General features: G+C 36.2%; 1 protein-coding gene across 7 annotated transcripts in view; it reads left to right on the forward strand.

The window, feature by feature from the left end:
- Window positions 1-565: 565 nt before the first annotated feature.
- LOC132557517 (uncharacterized) overlaps window positions 566-21,630 on the forward strand; it is a 115,095-nt gene continuing 94,030 nt past the window's right edge. For 4 of the 7 annotated variants that reach the window (XR_009554515.1, XR_009554514.1, XR_009554513.1 and 1 more), the window contains exons 1-3: window positions 566-810; window positions 8,719-8,809; window positions 9,001-9,465. Coding sequence is in view for 4 of the 7 variants with exons in the window: in XM_060222014.1 (XP_060077997.1) it covers window positions 8,807-8,809; window positions 9,001-9,465 (468 nt within the window). In the remaining 3 variants the exon portion in view is untranslated. Of the gene's footprint in view, window positions 811-8,707; window positions 8,810-9,000; window positions 9,466-21,630 lie in introns of all 7 variants that reach the window. The other 3 variants (XM_060222012.1, XM_060222011.1, XM_060222010.1) reach the window with 3 other exon arrangements.

The raw sequence follows: 21,630 nt of genomic DNA on the forward strand, positions 1-21,630 counted from the left end.
CTAATTAGTGCTAGGCTGTCGGTTCCCCCCTTTACCCCTAAATCGCAGGTATCCTCCTTGTGTCAGACACAGCCAAATGTTTTCACTGCCAGTGTCTTACAGCACCAAACAAACTTGCCCGGAAAGTCTGTTTTATTCCTGGGACGGAAATTTTTCACAATTTACAATTTAACTGAGAACTGTCAGTGGTAAGGATGTATGTTCAGAACTACTGACACACGAATGCGCGAGAGGAAAAGATGGAGCCTATCAGCTGATACGTGATCATAACGCGAGCCTGATGCTATATACCTTGTATCTTCAATGGAGTGTGCTTATCTTGCGGTAGCATTCCGTTCCGAGTTCGCGCCGGGAGTCGCTATCCCAGCCAGCTTCTGAAGCTATTATACAAGAAACCTGCGCCAGAGTGAACATTTTGAAAGTTATTCAAGTAGACTTTACGCCAAAAAAACTTATCAATTTTTGTGAATTTGAATGTGATGGTAAATGTATAGTGTAGGCACGTGCCTGTAACACGAGCTTCACTCTTCAGTCTGTGTACATAGAGTTAGGGTGTGTTAGACTGGTGCCGTGCCATAACGGAGTTCGCGTGTTTGTCTCCCCACTGTATATCTACGTGTAAATCTCGTGCATCTGACCCACACGTGCTGACAAACTGCCGGGAGGGGGACGGAGAACGGAGGGAAGCCATTAGTAGTGGACACGAATATGTGACAGGGACGTTTGTAACTTGGCCCCTCCGTCCCACCCCCGAAGAGGACTTAATCATATAGCATGACCCGACGTTACTCCCGGGACCTCGGCAGTTCGGTGAGTAGACACGCCCCAAAGCCCCACCCCTACATCCCAACCTTTTTATTAAGCTCACTAATAGTAAGGAATTCATCAGGGATCAAATATTCCCGTTGTTACAATTGTGTTCACTTGGTATTGGTGTAATGCTAAATGAGCAAATTGTACAAAATTGTTTGAAAACTTCTGAAAGTGTCTTGTTGCTGTTAAAACCGAGACGAGGACAGCATTTCAAACCGTTTTATACCGTCATGAAATATAACCCGATAGAGAACGATTCAAACAATGGATCGATGGCGTAATATTATGTGTGTTGATGAGGATTCAAGCATCTGATAGTGTCTCTCACAATGTGTTTGGTTGCCAAAAATGACGCATCGAATATTGGAAAAGACATTCCATAGCAGTTCATCACCGGACCGTGTAAACTTGACAAAATACATTATGTGTGTTACTTAAACGACTTTCAAAACCAGATAGACAATACCAGTACAGTGATTCTCACAGAAATCATTTCAAAAATCTAAGCATAATCTATTATTTCAGTGAATCATTTTATAGCGAAAATTAGGAAGATAATATCGCTTCGTGTGGAGACGATCACAAATATTAGGAAGGGACCACAGAGAAAAAGTGATAACATTCAGTATGTAAGTAATGTGTGTTCAGCGCTCATCGTTCTACACGATTTTCCTAACTGGACAGGCACTTTTGGACTGACGAAGTGATTTGGCACAAATGGCGGAAAACGTGTTATTAATTAACCTCGTTATTAATGCATTGATAGACAATGATGATCATAAATATTTTGTCTCCGGAATACAAGTAAAACAACATTTATCTACATTCTATATCTATAAAACATCCTAGTAGGTTCGTCTTAGTAATCTGTCTGTTCGATACCCCCGGGATTGTCTTGGACTTGGGGAGGGGGGGCAGGGCTAGAGATGGTCATTATGTTACTAATGAGACTGACAGGGTATATATATTGGTATGACACTCTCCCCGCTATACCCCCCTTCAATCACTGTCAGCTGTCTCCACACCATGTAGTTAGCCCACTATCTGACTCACCATCGCGTGTTTTTACGTATCTTATTGTTCGAAACCAACCGGATTAAAAAAGCTCTGGAAAAAAAGAGAAAACCAGGGATTTCTTGTTTATGTTTCTTGAAACGAGGTTATATTTAGAGAAAGTTAGCGGCCGATTTGGCTTAATTAGAGAGAAAATGTATTGGTGACTAACTAAACCATTTAATTAACCAAACCCATATACACGTTGCGATAATCTGATATTGGTCGATATTTAACTAAGGCTTTGTAACTTACTAATCCATCTCATCAGTAAAGGTACTGTTAAATTCTATCAATCATTATATACGTATAATATATGTGAATGAATCATTTTTGATATAGCAGTAAACAAAATAATCCACTGCTATTAAAAGAAAAAAAAGTTATCATTTAGAAATTGAAAGCGTGCCTATGAACCGAGTTGTAATGAAAGATGCCCATCTTATCATTATATCTGTAAATTAAAACGATTCAATTAGTTCTTGAATTAGTTATGTAGAAAGAAATAATTAGGAAACTACAATAATATGCAAAAGGATGTTTTATCTATTAGTACATATATATATATATATATACGTTCGCACGTGCATTTCATATTAGTTTTGGATATGCGCAGTAGATTTTGACATCTAACGACAAGGGTGTTTCACCGACAAACAGAAGATCCCAGTACTGTACAACTGTTCTAGAGCCGAATAAAAACAACAAAGTATATATATAGATATTTAAAAAAGTGCACGTGCATTTCAAAAGATTTTTCGATCGTTTCGACATTTTACGGATTATGGTCATAGCGTACCAGCTTATTTGATCTATGTATACACTGAAAATGTATTTCAAAACACGTTAAGATCATAATCGTGTAGATAAAGTATGGAAAATTATTACAGTTTTTAACATACGTTATATAATTGAGAACTTAATTATATAAACAGAATTAATATTTTTCGTTTAAGTATATGAAATTAATTTACCTTTTTCAAAAAAAAAATCATTTCACTTTTTTCCAAATGAATGATGAAAATTGAGATAAAGGTGATTCATAAACACTGTATTAAAGGTTTTAAGATTGAAGTTGTATTACATAAACTTATCACAGAATTATGTTACAGATAATTAAAAACCTTAATGATGATGAGGTATGAGTCATTATGACAACAGAGATCACAATCTAGGTTTCTGTGTGAAATAATTTAAAGGATGTTTAAATTTAAAGAGAATGTTTCAAAAACATTTCACTGATGGTTTACGATACAAGTAAATACAATGTCCCTCTCCACTATAAATTCTATAAAACTTGATACAAGTAATTTCACATTACCATGTCCCTCTCCACTATGAATTCTATAAAACTTGATGTAAGTAATTTCAACATTACAATGTCCCTCTCCGCTATGAATTCTATAAAACTTGATACACGTAATTTAAACATTACAAAGTCCTCTCCGCTATGAATTCTATAAAACTTGATGTAAGTAATTTCACATTACCATGTCCCTCTCTTATCTATATAAAACTTCTATAGTTAACCGGATGTAAGATAATTCTGTAAACTATAAAACTTGTTGATTGGTTAATCGTCCCTCTCCGCTATGATATTTTCTATAAAACTTGTTGATTGGTTAATCGTCGTGGTATAGATATTTCTGTATATAAAACTTGTTGATTGGTTAATCGTCGTGGTATAGATATCTTCTGTACTATAAATTCTGTTGATTGGTTAAAAAGTGGTATAGAATTTCACCCGGTATAGATATTTCTGTATCCTATAAAACTTGTTGATGGTTAATCGTCCTGGATATACCCGGTATAGATATTCTATAAAACTTGATGATTAAGTTAATCGTCAACATTATAGATGTCCCTCTCCGCTATGTATTCTATAAAACTTGTTGATTGGTTAATCGTCGTGGTATAGATATTTCTGTATTCTATAAAACTTGTTGATAAGTTAATCGTCGTGGTATAGATATTTCTGTATCCTATAAAACTTGTTGATTGGTTAATCGTCGTGGTATAGATATACCCGGTATAGATATTTCTGTATCCTATAAAACCTGTTGATTGGTTAATCGTCGTGGTATACCCGGTATAGATATTTCTGTATCCTATAAAACTTGTTGATTGGTTAATCGTCGTGGTATAGATATTTCTGTATCCTATAAAACTTGTTGATTGGTTAATCGTCGTGGTATAGATATTTCTGTATTCTATAAAACTTGTTGATTGGTTAATCGTCGTGGTATAGATATTTAGATATTTCTGTATTCTATAAAACTTGTTGAAGTAATTTCACATGGTTAATGTCCCGGTATATATTTCTGTATTCTATAAAACTTGTTGATTGGTTAATCGTCGTGGTATAGATATTTCTGTATCCTATAAAACTTGTTGATTGGTTAATCGTCGTGGTATAGATATACCCGGTATAGATATTTCTGTATCCTATAAAACTTGTTGATTGGTTAATCGTCGTGGTATAGATATACCCGGTATAGATATTTCTGTATTCTATAAAACTTGTTGATTGGTTAATCGTCGTGGTATAGATATTTCTGTATTCTATAAAACTTGTTGATTGGTTAATCGTCGTGGTATAGATATACCCGGTATAGATATTTCTGTATCCTATAAAACTTGTTGATTGGTTAATCGTCTATAAAACTTGTAATGGTATAGATATATTCTATAAAACTTGGTATAGATATTTCTGTATTCTATAAAACTTGTTGATTGGTTAATCGTCGTGGTATAGATATTTCTGTATCCTATAAAACTTGTTGATAAGTTAATCGTCGTGGTATAGATATTTCTGTATTCTATAAAACTTGTTGATAAGTTAATCGTCGTGGTATAGATATTCTATAAAACTTGTTGATTGGTTAATCGTCGTGGTATATTTCTATAAAATTCTATAAAACTTGATTGTAATTTGGTTAATGTCCCTGGTTCCATACCCGGTATAGATATTTCTGTATTCTATAAAACTTGTTGATTGGTTAATCGTCGTGGTATAGATATACCCTCTATAGATATTTCTATATAAAACTTGTTGATTGGTTAATCAACATATACCCGGTATAAATTCTATAAAACTTGTTGATTGGTTAATCGTCGTGGTATAGATATACCCGGTATTGATATTTCTGTATTCTATAAAACCTGTTGATTGGTTAATCGTCGTGGTATAGATATTTCTGTATCCTATAAAACTTGTTGATTGGTTAATCGTCGTGGTATAGATATTTCTGTATTCTATAAAACTTGTTGATTGGTTAATCGTCGTGGTATAGATATTTCTGTATTCTATAAAACTTGTTGATTGGTTAATCGTCGTGGTATAGATATACCCGGTATAGATATTTCTGTATTCTATAAAACTTGTTGATTGGTTAATCGTCGTTACAATATACCCTCTAGATATTTCTATAAATTCTATAAAACTTGTTGATACAAGTTAATCACATACCCGGTATAGATATTTCTATGAATTCTATAAAACTTGTTGATTGGTTAATCACATTACAATGTCCCTCTCCGCTATGAATTCTATAACACTTGATACAAGTAATTTCACATTACAATAAAACTTGTTGATTGGTTAATCGTCGTGGTATAGATATACCCGGTATGTTAATAGTCGTGGTATAGATATTTCTGTATCCTATAAAACTTGTTGATTGGTTAATTCGTGGTATAGATACTTGATACTAGTAAATTTATTGGTTAATATTTCTGTCCCTATAAAACTATGTTGATTGGTTAAACTTGATACAAGTATATTTAAACATTACAATGTCCCTCTATAAAACTATTGGTTAATTCTATAAAACACGATAAAGTATATTTCACATTAAAATGTCCCTCTCGTCGTGGCTATGAATTCTGTATGTCCTATAAAACTTGATAAAACGTAATTTAATACTGTATTCTATAAAACTTGTTGAAAAGTTCTCCGGTATGAATTCTATAAAACTTGTTGATAATTTAAACATTACAATGTCCTCTCCGCTATAAATTCTATAAAACACGATAAAAGTAATTTCACATTACAATGTCCCTCTCCGCTATGAATTCTATAAAACTTGATGTAAGTAATTTCAACATTACAATGTCCCTCTCCGCTATGAATTCTATAAAACTTGATACAAGTTATATCAACATTACAATGTCCCTCTCCACTATGAATTCTATAAAACTTGATACAAGTAATTTCACATTACAATGTCCCTCTCCACTATGAATTCTATAAAACTTGATACAAGTAATTTCACATTACAATGTCCCTCTCCACTATGAATTCTATAAAACTTGATACAAGTAATTTCACATTACAATGTCTCTCTCCACTATGAATTCTATAAAACTTGATACAAGTTATATCAACATTACAATGACCCTCTCCACTATGAATTTTATAAAACACGATACAAGTTATATCAACATTACAATGTCTCTCTCCACTATGAATTCTATAAAACTTGATACAAGTAATTTAAACATTACAATGTCCCTCTCCGCTATGAATTCTATAAAACACGATACAAGTTATATCAACATTACAATGACCCTCTCCACTATGAATTCTATAAAACTTGAGAAATAACATAATGTGATGACAATGATATATTGTTTATCATTCAATAGATGTGATAATACCTGTACAACAAATACAAGCTGATGACTTAATGTCACGTTAACTAAACAGGGAATATTGTTGGGCAAAAATACAATTGGGTGTACTTCTCGAATCTTCAATCTGCAGATCGCAAATTATCATTGACAATAGAAACAGATCTTGCGTTTATAGATCAAATAATTGAAACGAAATATCTTCACGCTTCCCAAATGTGTCCACTTACGAATGTAAGTGAGTTTCCAAACTTTACACACAATTTACTAGATATATTACGTCCGAGCTCGGTAACTGTTTACTGAGTCCTAAGATCTTTGTACTTAGTATTCATAAACATGACCTGTAAACTATCTCAATCGGCAGTTATGTCGACTAGGCAAACTCAGACACATTCTGGCCTGGCCGTTTTGTTCTTTCTGTGTATCTTATCTACCCGTTTCTCCGTCATGTTACCAAGTACATGGTCATAACGATAGAATGTTCACACGTGGATCCAATCTCTCCTCGTGCATGAAGTTTAGGCTGTCGAGTCATTCAGAACAATTGTGTCGTACACCAACATCTTACACCTGGTCGAGTGTGGTAGACATTCACTACACATGGCCAGGTGTGGCAGACGTTCACTTCACATGGTCAAGTGTGGTAGACATCCATTACACATGGTCAAGTGTGGTAGACGTTAACTACACATGGCCAGGTGTGGTAGACATCCATTACACATGATCAGGTGTGGTAGACGTTCACTTCACATGGTCAAGTGTGGTAGAAGTTCACTACACGTGGCCAGGTGTGGTAGACGTTCACTTCACATGGTCAAGTGTGGTAGACGTTCACTTCACATAGTCAAGTGTGGTAGACATTCACTACACATGGCCGGGTGTGGTAGACATTCACTACACATGATCAGGTGTGGTAGACGTTCACTTCACATGGCCTGGTGTGGTAGACGTTCACTTCACATGGTCAAGTGTGGTAGACATTCACTACATATGGCCAGGTGTGGTAGACATCCATTACACATGATCAGGTGTGGTAGACGTTCACTTCACATGGTCAGGTGTGATAGACATACGGTAATCTTAATCTACATATGGTTCACGTGGTCTTAATGTACATATGGTTCACGTGACCTTAATGTATATATTGTTCACGTGGTCTTAATGTACATATGGTTCACGTGATCTTAATGTTCATATGGTTCACGTGATCTTAATGTACATATGGTTCACGTGGTCTTAATGTACATATGGTTCACGTGGTCTTAATTTACATATGGTTCACGTGGTCTTAATGTTCATATGGTTCACGTGATCTTAATGTACATATGGTTCACGTGGTCTTAATGTACATATGGTTCACGTGGTCTTAATTTACATATGGTTCACGTGGTCTTAATGTTCATATGGTTCACGTGATCTTAATGTACATATGGTTCACGTGGTCTTAATGTACAAATGGTTCACGTGACCTTAATGTACATATTGTTCACGTGGTCTTAATGTACATATGGTTCACGTGGTCTTAATGTACATATGGTTCGCCAATGTAACACAATTTCTAGGTCCATGTTTCCATGGTATATATAATTGTATAGTACATTAGTATACATCTAGCATATTGTAACGTACTGCAGTAAGAATCTTGTCAAAAAAACACAGACAAATGGTAAGAATTGACACCAGTAAAAGTTTTCAATGTATACTCAATTTGTTCACTTAAATTGCATCGACCGATATAAAAATAAATAACGTAACAAGTTTTAAACAATCGACGAAAGACAAAGTCGTACACTTTAATAGTCTATAAACTCGGAGTTTGTCTAACCGTCTGACGCTCCGGTTTGTTTATATCTGTCCTCACATACTTGCCATTAGTGTAAGCTCGCGGGGTCAGTCAGTACAGTTATAACCAAAATCTTTGAAAAAGGTACTTGATCTGTTCTGTGATGATGTATATGTTATTGAAGATCCACCCCCACTGGTAAGCACGTGAACTCTTCCGTGTAATCTCTTATAATACACATGGACCTCAAAGTTTCTTTGAGGCTCGAAACAGCAACATGAATTTCCACTATACAAGCATGCTTTTATTATTTTGTCTAGTCGATTGAAAAAGTTCCTCTGTTTATAGACAATCCGCGAGTATAATGACTTTAAGTTTGCTTTTTAATGTGTTCCATCTTCAAAACTTTTGGTACCCTTCTAGTGTTTGTTTAGGTACTTTCCAGGAGCACATCCGTCCAGCGGATATTGTCACCACAGTGTTCACTAACACGACGCCATCTAGATCGGGATCACCTATAGAATGGTAAACACACGTTATTTTTAATGGCGCTAGGCCCTGTAATTTAACATGTGCATCTTAATTTTATTTTGAAACATAAGCTACTGTTCGAAAATATTGCACCACATTCCAAGAATCCTGTTGCGTTGCATAATATCTTGGCGATTGGCACCGCGGGCTGTAATTTATCAAAATGTACTGTTTATTTTGTCTAGCGTCGTCGAAGTTACTCTGTCAGTTCTTCACGTCCCAGCATTCATGGTGCCTCTACTTCCGCCAAAGCACGTCCAGGTAGCCTTAGTCTTTCTTCTTCCGGTCCTACTAACCGATCAGTTTCAGCTGGTGGACGTGTGTCAGGTTTCGGAGCTGGACCATCTAGAACAGGGTCTCTCCAGTCAGGACTAACCCCTAAAACTCCCAGTGGAGGGTACCAGTCCAGTACCGGGTATAGTAGCGCTGCATCTTACGGCAGTAAAAGTATAGCGGGTAGTGGTCCTAGTTATGGTGGAGTCCGGGCCGGAACTGACGTAGCTACTCTTCTAGCTGTTCCACGTGCCCGTAATAGCACTAGTGTTCACGTACCCAGTTCCGGCAGTGCCCGTGTTAGCTCAAGTGTTGGACCTAGAAGTCCTGTTGGGCGACCACCCCTGGTTGATAACACTAGAAAGCCTCCGGTCAGTGTAAGTATGCTTGACCGCGTGGAGTGAAGTAATCCGGATATCCTTGTGCTTTCCAAGCCTTTTGTACCTTGGCGATATCGTTACGCCTAGACTCCCGTGTGAAACTGGGAAATGAGTTTTGATGAAATTGCCCACGATTTCCTTCCCGATGTTGTCCTCCCTTGAGTGTTCAAACCATATTCTATGAAATTCCTGACTTTTCCTGCGTCACAACTCCTGGTTTAGATCTATCCACAAAACAGACGACCTTTGACCTTGTTGTTGGTTGACTTACCTATTATTTTCTATTTCTACCATCTTTTCCCAACAGTTTTAAGTTAACCTGTTCTAGTTTTGTTTTACATGCTGTGTTTGGTTATGAACAGAATGCGAACGTTATTGCAAGGTCATCCCTGTATTTCGAATAACGACGCATATCACCATGATAAAACAGAAATATACATAAAAATCAACTTGAAGAACAGGTAGATTCAAGCATTAGCGCTTTCATATTGTCAACATGCAAAGGTATGGTGGGTCGTCGTAATCGTTGTAGCCGTCCTAACAATCAGTTTTGTGCGATGAATTCCTATTGCTCCATCAAACTCAAACGTCGTGCGAAGCTTCCTTGTGATATGTTACAATAGGGAGACGAGGAAGACAAATTATTTGTGTACGCTTACTTCAAAAACACTCAAACTTAAATTAGAATTTCTTGTTGAAGGCGCCTCCTTAAGATTCCTTTAAATGGTTAATTTCAAGACAATGTCACATTTATCTTAAATGACAAAATTGTTTTTCTGCTGTTGACCTCACAAGCATGACATTAGATTCTGTGTATTCTATACATGTACACCCTGATCTATACAGGGATGTTGGGACTGGATTGTACATTGTAATTCTGATACGGGGCCTGCACGGACTACTGGGTTGTATTTCTGTTACGGAGTCTATAAGGGGTACTGGGTTGTAATCCTGTTACGGGGTCTATAAGGGGTACTGGGTTGTAATCCTGTTACGGGGTCTATAAGGGGTACTAGGTTGTAATCCTGTTACGTGGCCTATAAGGGGTACTGGGTTGTAATCCTGTTACGGGGCCTATAAGGGGTACTAGGTTGTAATCTTGTTACGTGGCCTATAATGGGTACTAGGTTGTAATTCTGTTAAGTGGCCTATAAGGGGTACTAGGTTGTAATCCTGTTACGGGGCCTATAAGGAGTACTGGGTTGTGATCCTGTTACGGGGTCTATAAGGTGTACTAGGTTGTAATCCTGTTACGGGGCCTATAAGGAGTACTGGGTTGTGATCCTGTTACGGGGCCTATAAGGTATACTAGGTTGTAATCCTGTTACGGGGTCTATAAGGGGTACTGGGTTGTAATCCTGTTACGGGGTCTATAAGGAGTACTAGGTTGTAATCCTGTTACGGGGCCTATAAGGGGTACTGGGTTGTAATCCTGTTACGTGTTCTATACGGGTTACTAGGTTGTAATCCTGTTACGGAGCCTATAATAGGTACTAGGTTTAATTCCGATACGGGGTCTACACAAGGTACTGGGGTTTTAATTCTGCTACAGGGTCTACACGAAGTACTGGGTGGTATATCAGTTACGGGGTATATGTATTCTTCAATTTTATAGTTTATTCTGGTGTATCGTAAAATATTTCAATTCCATTAATTATATATAATTCTATTGTTGTCCGTCAGCTCGTTGTCTTCTAATTTTGATATTATTCTACCTGTTATTGTTGATGTGACGATATACCTACCGTTGTTAAACTGGGGTTTTTTTTTGACAAGGTCGTTTACTGTGGCTAGAAAAATATCTGTTATAAAACAGGTTTATATAGGAACTCGTGGGAAATGGCACGCGATCTCCCTGTCCTGTGCCACTGATTAGAAAGGTTTTAACTAGGAAAGGAGAAGATTTAAACTAAGCAGATAATGTCGGTAGATAATAGAAAAATTGGGTAATTCTATTTCCAGCAGTGAAATATGATTCTCTTTGATACATCTTCGTGTAAGTTTCACACTGTGAGGATATTTTAGCCCATTAGTCTAAGCGGTCTGGTCTGTGTGGCAACTGGTAAGTCACATGTATTATTATAAGTAATATACGGACAGTCCATATCGGCGCCTGTTTTATTGAGTATACGGTAAATAGTTATCAGTCACACAAAGATAACTAGGTTTTATTATTCCAATCATTGATAGAAATGATCCGTAGAGATGGATTCTAGCCAACTTCCGGTTTTGATGATTGTTTTGGGAGTTATCGTTGTTCTTGGTAGTAAAAATACGAGGATTTATTATCTTTATCCGATAAAACCTTGTGGTATCTTGAACCTTGATCTTGTTTTGAATAAAAAGAACATCTACATATTTTATGTTTTGAATAATTCCTGTTCAAGAGTAGAATTTATACGACGAAATATGGTCGTGTATTTATCCATTTTTAAATGTCTTCGTCCTTATTAGCTTGATATTACAATGAAAAAGACAAGTTTACTTCCGAAAAATTACGGAAACAACTGTTTGATTTGTCCCGTCACTGTATTAACGTCATCAATATTTCGTGTAATGATGTCACGTCACGTGATGTTACACGTGTTCGCCTGAGTGAATTTTAATTCACAAAAAAACAAACAAACTAACTAACAAAAACAAAACCAATCCATTCACATTGTTTATCGATAAGATCCCTGTAACAGTTTCACTGTGGCATCATACTGTGTGAAGGAAAAGTTGATTTTGCGAAACCCGGTAGTCTTACACTCGTCAGAAAACGGATTGTTTCGTTTCTATAATTAGTAGCCCTATTAGAGCTGTTCGGATGCATGTTTTCTGTGATTCGAGTAATTGATGGATGGGTTTTAAATTGTACATGTCAGTTTAAGTATGTGCAATCGTCGATTTCAGTAAGGAATCTTTCTGACCGGGTCGATTGTCTACACTAGCCTTCAACCCTTTAACAGCTCACTGACAGGTTGATTGGAGTATTGGCACGGGCATATATCGAATTTTATCTACTCAGATATAGAAACGATTGGTCCGAATTCCAACATAACCAAGCAGCGATGTTCATCATTACAGATATCTTCAGGTATCAGCTATCTGGTAATGCTTTTATTGGACAGCTTGGAGCACGACTGCGCACGCACTTTTCACCACCGGAAGCAGTATCAAAAATATGAGTTGATAAAATACATTAAAAAAGTAAACGGCTAAGTTTTCTGTATGATTTGTATAAATAGTATAGAGGATCCTACAGGAGTGTTGATATAAAATGGCATGTGTTACATGAGTTCAATAATTTTATATGTCATGAGTCTTGGTAAGTCTCATATTATTCACCGAATATGACATCGGCACAAGTACAAGACTTTATTTATCATATAAACCGTATTTCTGAAATAATCGATGAAAATTCAAATTGATTTCCATTTAATACAGGCTTATTTCGAAGCGGGTTTTTTTATCATTATTTTTTCACAACTGAGACTGTAACGCCATCAAGACTTGACTTGCTTTTTTATGACGTCATAATAGTGTTATGAGACATGTATCGGATACGATATTCATGACATGGCCGTATGACATGACACTGCAAACAAGTTATGTGATGAGATCTATTTCAATCACTCTTTTTTATCTCGACATGTTACATACATACAGGAAGATATTCGTCAGAGATGCACTTGCGTGTGGTCTATGATATCGCTGTTATAAGTAGACATCGATCACGTGACAAGTAAATGATAAGACAAACAAACCCGACAGGCGAAGTGTCAAGTTTGAAAACGAAACAGTGCTGCTTTGCTACACAAATCTAGAAAGGTAGCAGGTTTGACGAAACAGGCTTAGTGTAGCTATCACAGATTTGAACACAATATTTGTTCTGCGGGGTTTTATTGTACAATGGCAATTCATTTACTTAGTCATCCTACATTTAGTGTCTTATTCTATTCTATAAATTTCCTCCAAACTTTCATTCGTGTTTAATTTTGTTTTTCCCCATTCATGGTTTTCGAGGGCTACCTCTGTAGTTCCCCCCTAACTGACGTGTCTCTTATGTGACTAGTTAATGAATGACGTCATATGTAACTACACAGACTCGGAGAGAATCCGCAGGTGTTAACCTACAAACTCATTTACCTACTACAACGACATGTTAATGTGTTTTATAATGTAGATGTGCATTTCCGAAACGTTCTTATCAAAACATGTGGATTAGGTACACGAAGTGGAGGGTGGACAAACAGCAAGGGGAAAGTGGCATTATACACCACATTATACCCGGTAATATTGGAAACATTAACGTCATTAAAATATATATAACTTCTGGATTTTTGTTGGTATTCTTATTTTTTGGGAACCTATAATATATTGTAGTATGTGTGTAAAACTGTTCTATTTTTACTATTAGAATCCGTACACGTTTGTTTACCAGAAAAAAAAACCCGAAACTACACAAAATAACAAGCAGTTCGTTATAATGTTCTGTTTTCACTCTCCTTTTCCTCATAAAACGCTCGCGTGCTGGTACGAAGTGTAAAGTTATGATGGCAGTGTGGATTCCGATTCAGGTACTGATTAGTATCGTGAAGGTCTCGCCATATCTTTGATTATGACGCACGTTCTAGAGAACAATCTTATGCGCGTCTGTTGCACGTGCCGGAGTAACTGTTGCTTTAAAATGGCTTTTGTCTATGTTATAACCGCGGTATTGTCTAATCGACCTTTTATTGTGTAACGATATGTAGATACGTATTTACAGTACAATAGAACCGTTAAACAGTTATGGCTAAAACTATTAAGGTGTCATCATCACCGGGGTGCACCAAGATTTGTTAGTAAATGCCAAGGTCATATGGTCGACGGATGGTGGGACAACTGGGTTTTATAACGGATGGTGGGACAACCATTTTCTATAATGGATGATGGGGCAAGTGGGTTTTATAGTGTTATCGTACTGAAATCCCTTGCATGACACTTTCTAAAGAGCATTTCAATGCAATACTCTGACAACTTTTTTCTAAACGACATTCCAATGTAATAATCAGACACCTTCTAAACAACATGTCAATGCAACACTCAGACACTTTCTATTCCGTGCTTTACTAAGATGTGACTTTTGGTTACTTTGTGAGTAGGATATTGAGGTTGGCATCTGATGTAGAGTGTGTCGTATCCTTTGATGGAAATGGTCAATAAATTTCTTTATTGTTGTTTAAAGACAAGACATCAACGATACGTGAAAATGAAATGGAATGACATGGAACGGCTCTTGTTACCTGGTTTCATAGTTCTTCGGTACATTCAGCTTCATATAAAAACGAAAACAAGTTAGTTAAGACAGAGCACAGTTAGTTCTCATAACGTGTCGACGGTCTGTTCCAGGATCTAACCACAGAACTCTATAGAGTATTACCGTTCTCGGTAAAAAGAATGACAAAGTGTTAGAATTCTTATCGAATTTAATTTAAATAAACGTGTATATCAGAAAACCGATCAGTGTAAATAAAAATTAGACTGTAAACAGCTCTAAGTATGCTTACACACTAGATATTAAGATCTTGGTGAAGGCGTGGGAGGGGAGAGAAGCGAGGGGGTATGATTGCGAGGTGAGAAAGGGTACTAATGGAATACACTGTATCTGTTTTGTGCACATCTACCGATATATGCAGATGGCTGAGAAAGTCGTCGCAGTGCTTGCAACACGTGTGATGCTATTTATAGAAGACCAGACTTTTTCTATCATTTATAGAAACTGAATGTTAATACAGAAATCACGCTGTCGTTGCAGATACTGAGAGTTCATTATGTCATGGGATGGTTGTAATGTGGTATAATACTGAGAGTTAATGAAGACATGGGATGGTTGTAATGTGGTATAATACTGAGAGTTAATGAAGACATGGGATGGCTGTAATGTGGTATAATACTGAGAGTTAATGAAGACATGGGATGGTTGTAATGTGGTGTAATACTGAGAGTTAATGAAGACATGGGATGGTTGTAATGTGGTATAATACTGAGAGTTAATGAAAGACATGGGATGGTTGTAATGTGGTATAATACTGAGAGTTAATGAAGACATGGGATGGCTGTAATGTGGTATAATACTGAGAGTTAATGAAGACATGGGATGGTTGTAATGTGGTATAATACTGAGAGTTAATGAAGACATGGGATGGTTGTAATGTGGTATAATACTGAGAGTTAATGAAGACATGGGATGGTTGTAATGTGTTATAATACTGAGAGTTAATGAAGACATGGGATGGTTGTAATGTGGTAGGATACTGAGAGTTAATGAAGACATGGGATGGTTGTAATGTGGTATAATACTGAGAGTTAATGAAGACATGGGATGGTTGTAATGTGGTATAATACTGAGAGTTAATGAAGACATGGGATGGTTGTAATGTGGTATAATACTGAGAGTTAATGAAGACATGGGATGGCTGTAATGTGGTATAATACTGAGAGTTAATGAAGACATGGGATGGTTGTAATGTGGTATAATACTGAGAGTTAATGAAGACATGGGATGGTTGTAATGTGGTATAATACTGAGAGTTAATGAAGACATGGGATGGTTGTAATGTGTTATAATACTGAGAGTTAATGAAGACATGGGATGGTTGTAATGTGGTAGGATACTGAGAGTTAATGAAGACATGGGATGGTTGTAATGTGGTATAATACTGAGAGTTAATGAAGACATGGGATGGTTGTAATGTGTTATAATACTGAGAGTTAATGAAGACATGGGATGGTTGTAATGTGGTATAATACTGAGAGTTAATGAAGACATGGGATGGCTGTAATGTAGTATAATACTGAGAGTTAATGAAGACATGGGATGGTTGTAATGTGGTATAATACTGAGAGTTAATGAAGACATGGGATGGTTGTAATGTGGTATAATACTGAGAGTTAATGAAGACATGGGATGGTTGTAATGTGTTATAATACTGAGAGTTAATGAAGACATGGGATGGTTGTAATGTGGTATAATACTGAGAGTTAATGAAGACATGGGATGGTTGTAATGTGGTATAATACTGAGAGTTAATGAAGACATGGGATGGTTGTAATGTGGTAGGATACTGAGAGTTAATGAAGACATGGGATGGTTGTAATGTGGTAGGATACTGAGAGTTAATGAAGACATGGGATGGTTGTAATGTGGTATAATACTGAGAGTTAATGAAGACATGGGATGGTTGTAATGTGTTATAATACTGAGAGTTAATGAAGACATGGGATGGTTGTAATGTGTTATAATACTGAGAGTTAATGAAGACATGGGATGGTTGTAATGTGTTATAATACTGAGAGTTAATGAAGACATGGGATGGTTGTAATGTGTTATAATACTGAGAGTTAATGAAGACATGGGATGGTTGTAATGTGTTATAATACTGAGAGTTAATGAAGACATGGGATGGTTGTAATGTGGTATAATACTGAGAGTTAATGAAGACATGGGATGGTTGTAATGTGGTATAATACTGAGAGTTAATGAAGACATGGGATGGTTGTAATGTGTTATAATACTGAGAGTTAATGAAGACATGGGATGGTTGTAATGTGTTATAATACTGAGAGTTAATGAAGACATGGGATGGTTGTAATGTGGTAGGATACTGAGAGTTAATGAAGACATGGGATGGTTGTAATGTGGTATAATACTGAGAGTTAATGAAGACATGGGATGGTTGTAATGTGGTAGGATACTGAGAGTTAATGAAGACATGGGATGGTTGTAATGTGGTATAATACTGAGAGTTAATGAAGACATGGGATGGTTGTAATGTGTTATAATACTGAGAGTTAATGAAGACATGGGATGGTTGTAATGTGGTAGGATACTGAGAGTTAATGAAGACATGGGATGGTTGTAATGTGGTATAATACTGAGAGTTAATGAAGACATGGGATGGTTGTAATGTGGTATAATACTGAGAGTTAATGAAGACATGGGATGGTTGTAATGTGGTAGGATACTGAGAGTTAATGAAGACATGGGATGGTTGTAATGTGGTATAATACTGAGAGTTAATGAAGACATGGGATGGTTGTAATGTGGTAGCAAAGACTTTGACAATAAATAAGTAATAATTCGTTGAGGTTTGTAGAAGTTTACAGTTAATGTTGCTTACTGTCAGGTTATAGAAGTTTACAGTTAATGTTGTATATTGTCAGGTTATAGAAGTTTACAGTTAATGTTGTATATTGTCATGTTATAGAAGTTTACAGTTAATGTTGTGTATTGTCAGGTTATAGAAGTTTACAGTTAATGTTGTATATTGTCATGTTATAGAAGTTTAAAGTTAATGTTGTTTATTGTCAGGTTATAGAATAGAAGTTTACAGTTAATGTTGTATATTGTCAGGTTATAGAAGTTTACAGTTAATGTTGTATATTGTCAGGTTATAGAAGTTTACAGTTAATGTTGTATATTGTCAGGTTATAGAAGTTTACAGTTAATGTTGTTTATTGTCATATTGTCAGGTTATAGTCAGGTTAAGAAATTAACAGTTAATGTTGTATATTGTCAGGTTATAGAAATTAACAGTTAATGTTGTATATTGTCAGGTTATAGAAATTAACAGTTAATGTTGTATATTGTCAGGTTATAGAAGTTTACAGTTAATGTTGCTTACTGTCAGGTTATAGAACTTTACAGTTAATGTTGTATATTGTCAGGTTATAGAACTTTACAGTTAATGTTGTATATTGTCAGGTTATAGAAGTTTACAGTTAATGTTGTATATTGTCAGGTTATAGAAGTTTACAGTTAATGTTGTATATTGTCAGGTTATAGAAGTTTACAGTTAATGTTGTATATTGTCAGGTTATATAGGTTAACAGTTAATGTTGTATATTGTCAGGTTATAGAAGTTTACAGTTAATGTTAACAGTTAATGTTGTATATTGTCAGGTTATATAGGTTAACAGTTAATGTTGTATATTGTCAGGTTATAGAAGTTTACAGTTAATGTTGTTTATTGTCAGGTTATAGAAGTTTACAGTTAATGTTGTATATTGTCAGGTTATAGAAGTTTACAGTTAATGTTGTATATTGTCAGGTTATAGAAGTTTACAGTTAATGTTGTTTATTGTCAGGTTATAGACAGTGAAAAAGGTAGAATATACACGTTATAGTCTGTTTCCGAAAGTATCATATATGTCTTAAATTAACAGGACAGCGTGATGCTTGTTACAGACAGTTAACTAGTCATGTTACAGTTTACAGTAAAATACACAATATAAAACTACGGCCAGTATATGACTTGTGATAAACAATTACCAACTATAGAAATATTGCTACAAGGTTATTTTTCTATTCCTCATTTCCTAAAATAAATATATTTCGATTTTCTTTCGTTTATACATCATTTCCCTCTGCAGTTGAATGACCTGTATGTGTTTCGAAAGTTCGCCGGTTGGTACTCGTTGCCTCTTCCTCGGTAATTAATTTGAGAACATTACACTCTGCTCTTAGTCTTCTTGTCAAGTTAACGATAAGTGGTCTTGTAAAAAAGGGTTATTTTTAACCAGAATACGGTGTTGTTTATACGTGTGTATTCCCTGGTTGGTTACAAGCATTTTACGGTACATATGTGTTCATACAGACACATTTATGTCAAGCTGGTACCATTTTCTGTATCTAATTAGTACCTGCCTTGATTCGTCAGATATATACACCACAAGTACTAAGACGACCCACTTTATCACTATCTCTGTTCGTGTCAGACAAAACACCGTAGGTTCAACACATTGATGCTGAGTTTTATCTTAGAATAAATCAATTTCGACGTTTTTCTTAGACTATTCACGGACATACTAATGATGTGTGGTAGTAAGAGGTAATATACGTGTCTTTCCATCCAGTTGTTCCATCCAGTTTTTCCAATACTGTAGATCTTATTGTGTTGGTGAAGCTGACGTGTCCTGTAGTAGGGTATCAAACAAGGTGAGATGCCACGCGCGAGGTCAAGGTCAGGACATGCATCAACGAGAGTTATCATCGTGAAGGCCATCATAGGCACCGACAAAGATGAAAATAAAGAATTGAAATGCTTTACACGTGCTGTTTTTTGTTAAAAAAAGAAATTTCAATCATTTCTTATCAAAATGGTGGTGTGTATGAATTCTTATATACCAATCAATTTTTTGTACAGCTAATACAAAAGGTGATCAACTAAAATAAATAAACAAAGGGAATTTAATTAATGACATCCTTCAATAATTTCATGTATTTTTGTTAACACCTAAAATAAAGTATCACGGAAACACATTTGAACACTGAATTTATGTTTTCCCCACACGTTTAGAGTAAACAAAGAGCGAGTCATATAATTCATGGTGAAAGCGGATGAGACATAGAAATCGTGATTAAAGCAGGCACGGGACGTACAATACGGGGTCTAAGCAGGCACGGGACGTATAATACGGGGTCTAAGCAGGCACGGGACGTACAATACGGGGTTAAAGCTGGCACGGAACGTACAATACGGGGTCTAAGCAGGCACGGGACGTACAATACGGGGTTAAAGCAGGCACGGGACGTACAATACGGGGTCAAAGCATGCACAAAACGTACAATATGGGGCCACAGCAGACATAAAACGTACAATACGGGGTCTAAGCAGGCACAAAACGTACAATACGGGGTCTAAGCAGGCACAAAACGTACAATACGGGGTTAAAGCATGCACAAAACGTACAATACGGGTCAAAGCAGAAATAAAACGTACAATACGGGGTCTAAGCAGGCACGGGACGTACAATACAGGGTCTAAGCAGGCACGGGACGTACAATACGGGGTCTAAGCAGGCACAAAACGTACAATACGGGGTCTAAGCGGGCACAAAACGTACAATAAGGGGTCTAAGCAGGCACAAAACGTACAATACGGGGTCTAAGCAGTCACGGGACGTACAATACGGGGTCTAAGCAGTCACGGGACGTACAATACGGGGTCAAAGCAGGGTCGTCGAATTAAGGGTCAAAGCAGGGGCGAGACGTAGAAATCGGATTCAAAATAGGGACATTGGGTTCGTGGTCAAAGCAGCGTCCAGATGCAGAAATCCGTGGTCTAAGCATGGACAAAACACAGAATCCAGAATCGAAACTTAGAAATCAGGGTTAAAGCAGGGACGAAACATATAGTTCAGCCGATTTTTATTGTCTCAGCGATCACAACATATTTCACAAGTGTTGTTTTAGCTGTAATTTTAATGTCATTACCATCAGGTATTTATTATCAGCATTATAAGATCGTCAAACTTGACCAGAGGTTAATAATTCATGATTACAGGGAATCCAACGATATGAAAACAATATAAACTTACATCCTACATTTTCGATAAAACATATTGCAAATCATTGAAAATGAAAATAATTATGTCAGAAAAATTTAATCAGGTCTTGTAGGTTTTTCCGCGGCAAGGGAAGTAACTCCTACATGCTTGTCAGGACTTATCCCAATAAGCACAAAGCTGCTGATCTTTTAATGCGTTATTGGTCCATATAAATTCGCAGTACAAATGTAATTTTATTGTAAAAAGTTCGATTTCAACAACAAAATCTAATTAGTTTTAGTTTTTTTTATCGCAAGATATTAAAATATGTGAGACTCAGAGAAACGATATGACCAAATAGATAACTCCATCCATAGTATCTAAATAAATGTAACACTAACAGATATATTCTATAGTAATGCTTAATAGCCCCCAGGAAGCGGTTTTTCACTGCGTTAGGCCAATATATATTTTTTTCAAATTTTCTTGTTTTTCCTTCTTTTGTTAAGTGTTACAGATGATAACGCGTGTAGATTTTATAGAGCCATACAGATCTTGGACCGACAAATTCGTTTTCGTTTTTCGTTTTTTTTTTTTTTTTTTTGCTGTTATTTATTCATTGTCGGTAGCACCACGGGAAGACATGATATTTATAGAACAAAGTGTTAAATGGGGCTTTTATCAATGAATCGTGAAACTTGTTTATATTTTGTAGTAATCTCTATAGGTTGGATGGTATCATCTTCACTATAAATTGTCAAGTTTTCTTTTTGAGGGAAGATTATTTTCGATAATATATGGCCACTAAAGCTATTTTGAAGACAAATAATCAAAATTTCGACACTTTTTTCCACAGTATCCTAACTT

The sequence above is a fragment of the Ylistrum balloti genome, unplaced genomic scaffold (genome assembly GCF_031769215.1).
Source record: "Ylistrum balloti isolate Yb309-2 unplaced genomic scaffold, AGI_CSIRO_Ybal_v1 Utg370682, whole genome shotgun sequence".
Classification (NCBI taxonomy): Eukaryota; Metazoa; Mollusca; class Bivalvia; order Pectinida; family Pectinidae; genus Ylistrum; species Ylistrum balloti.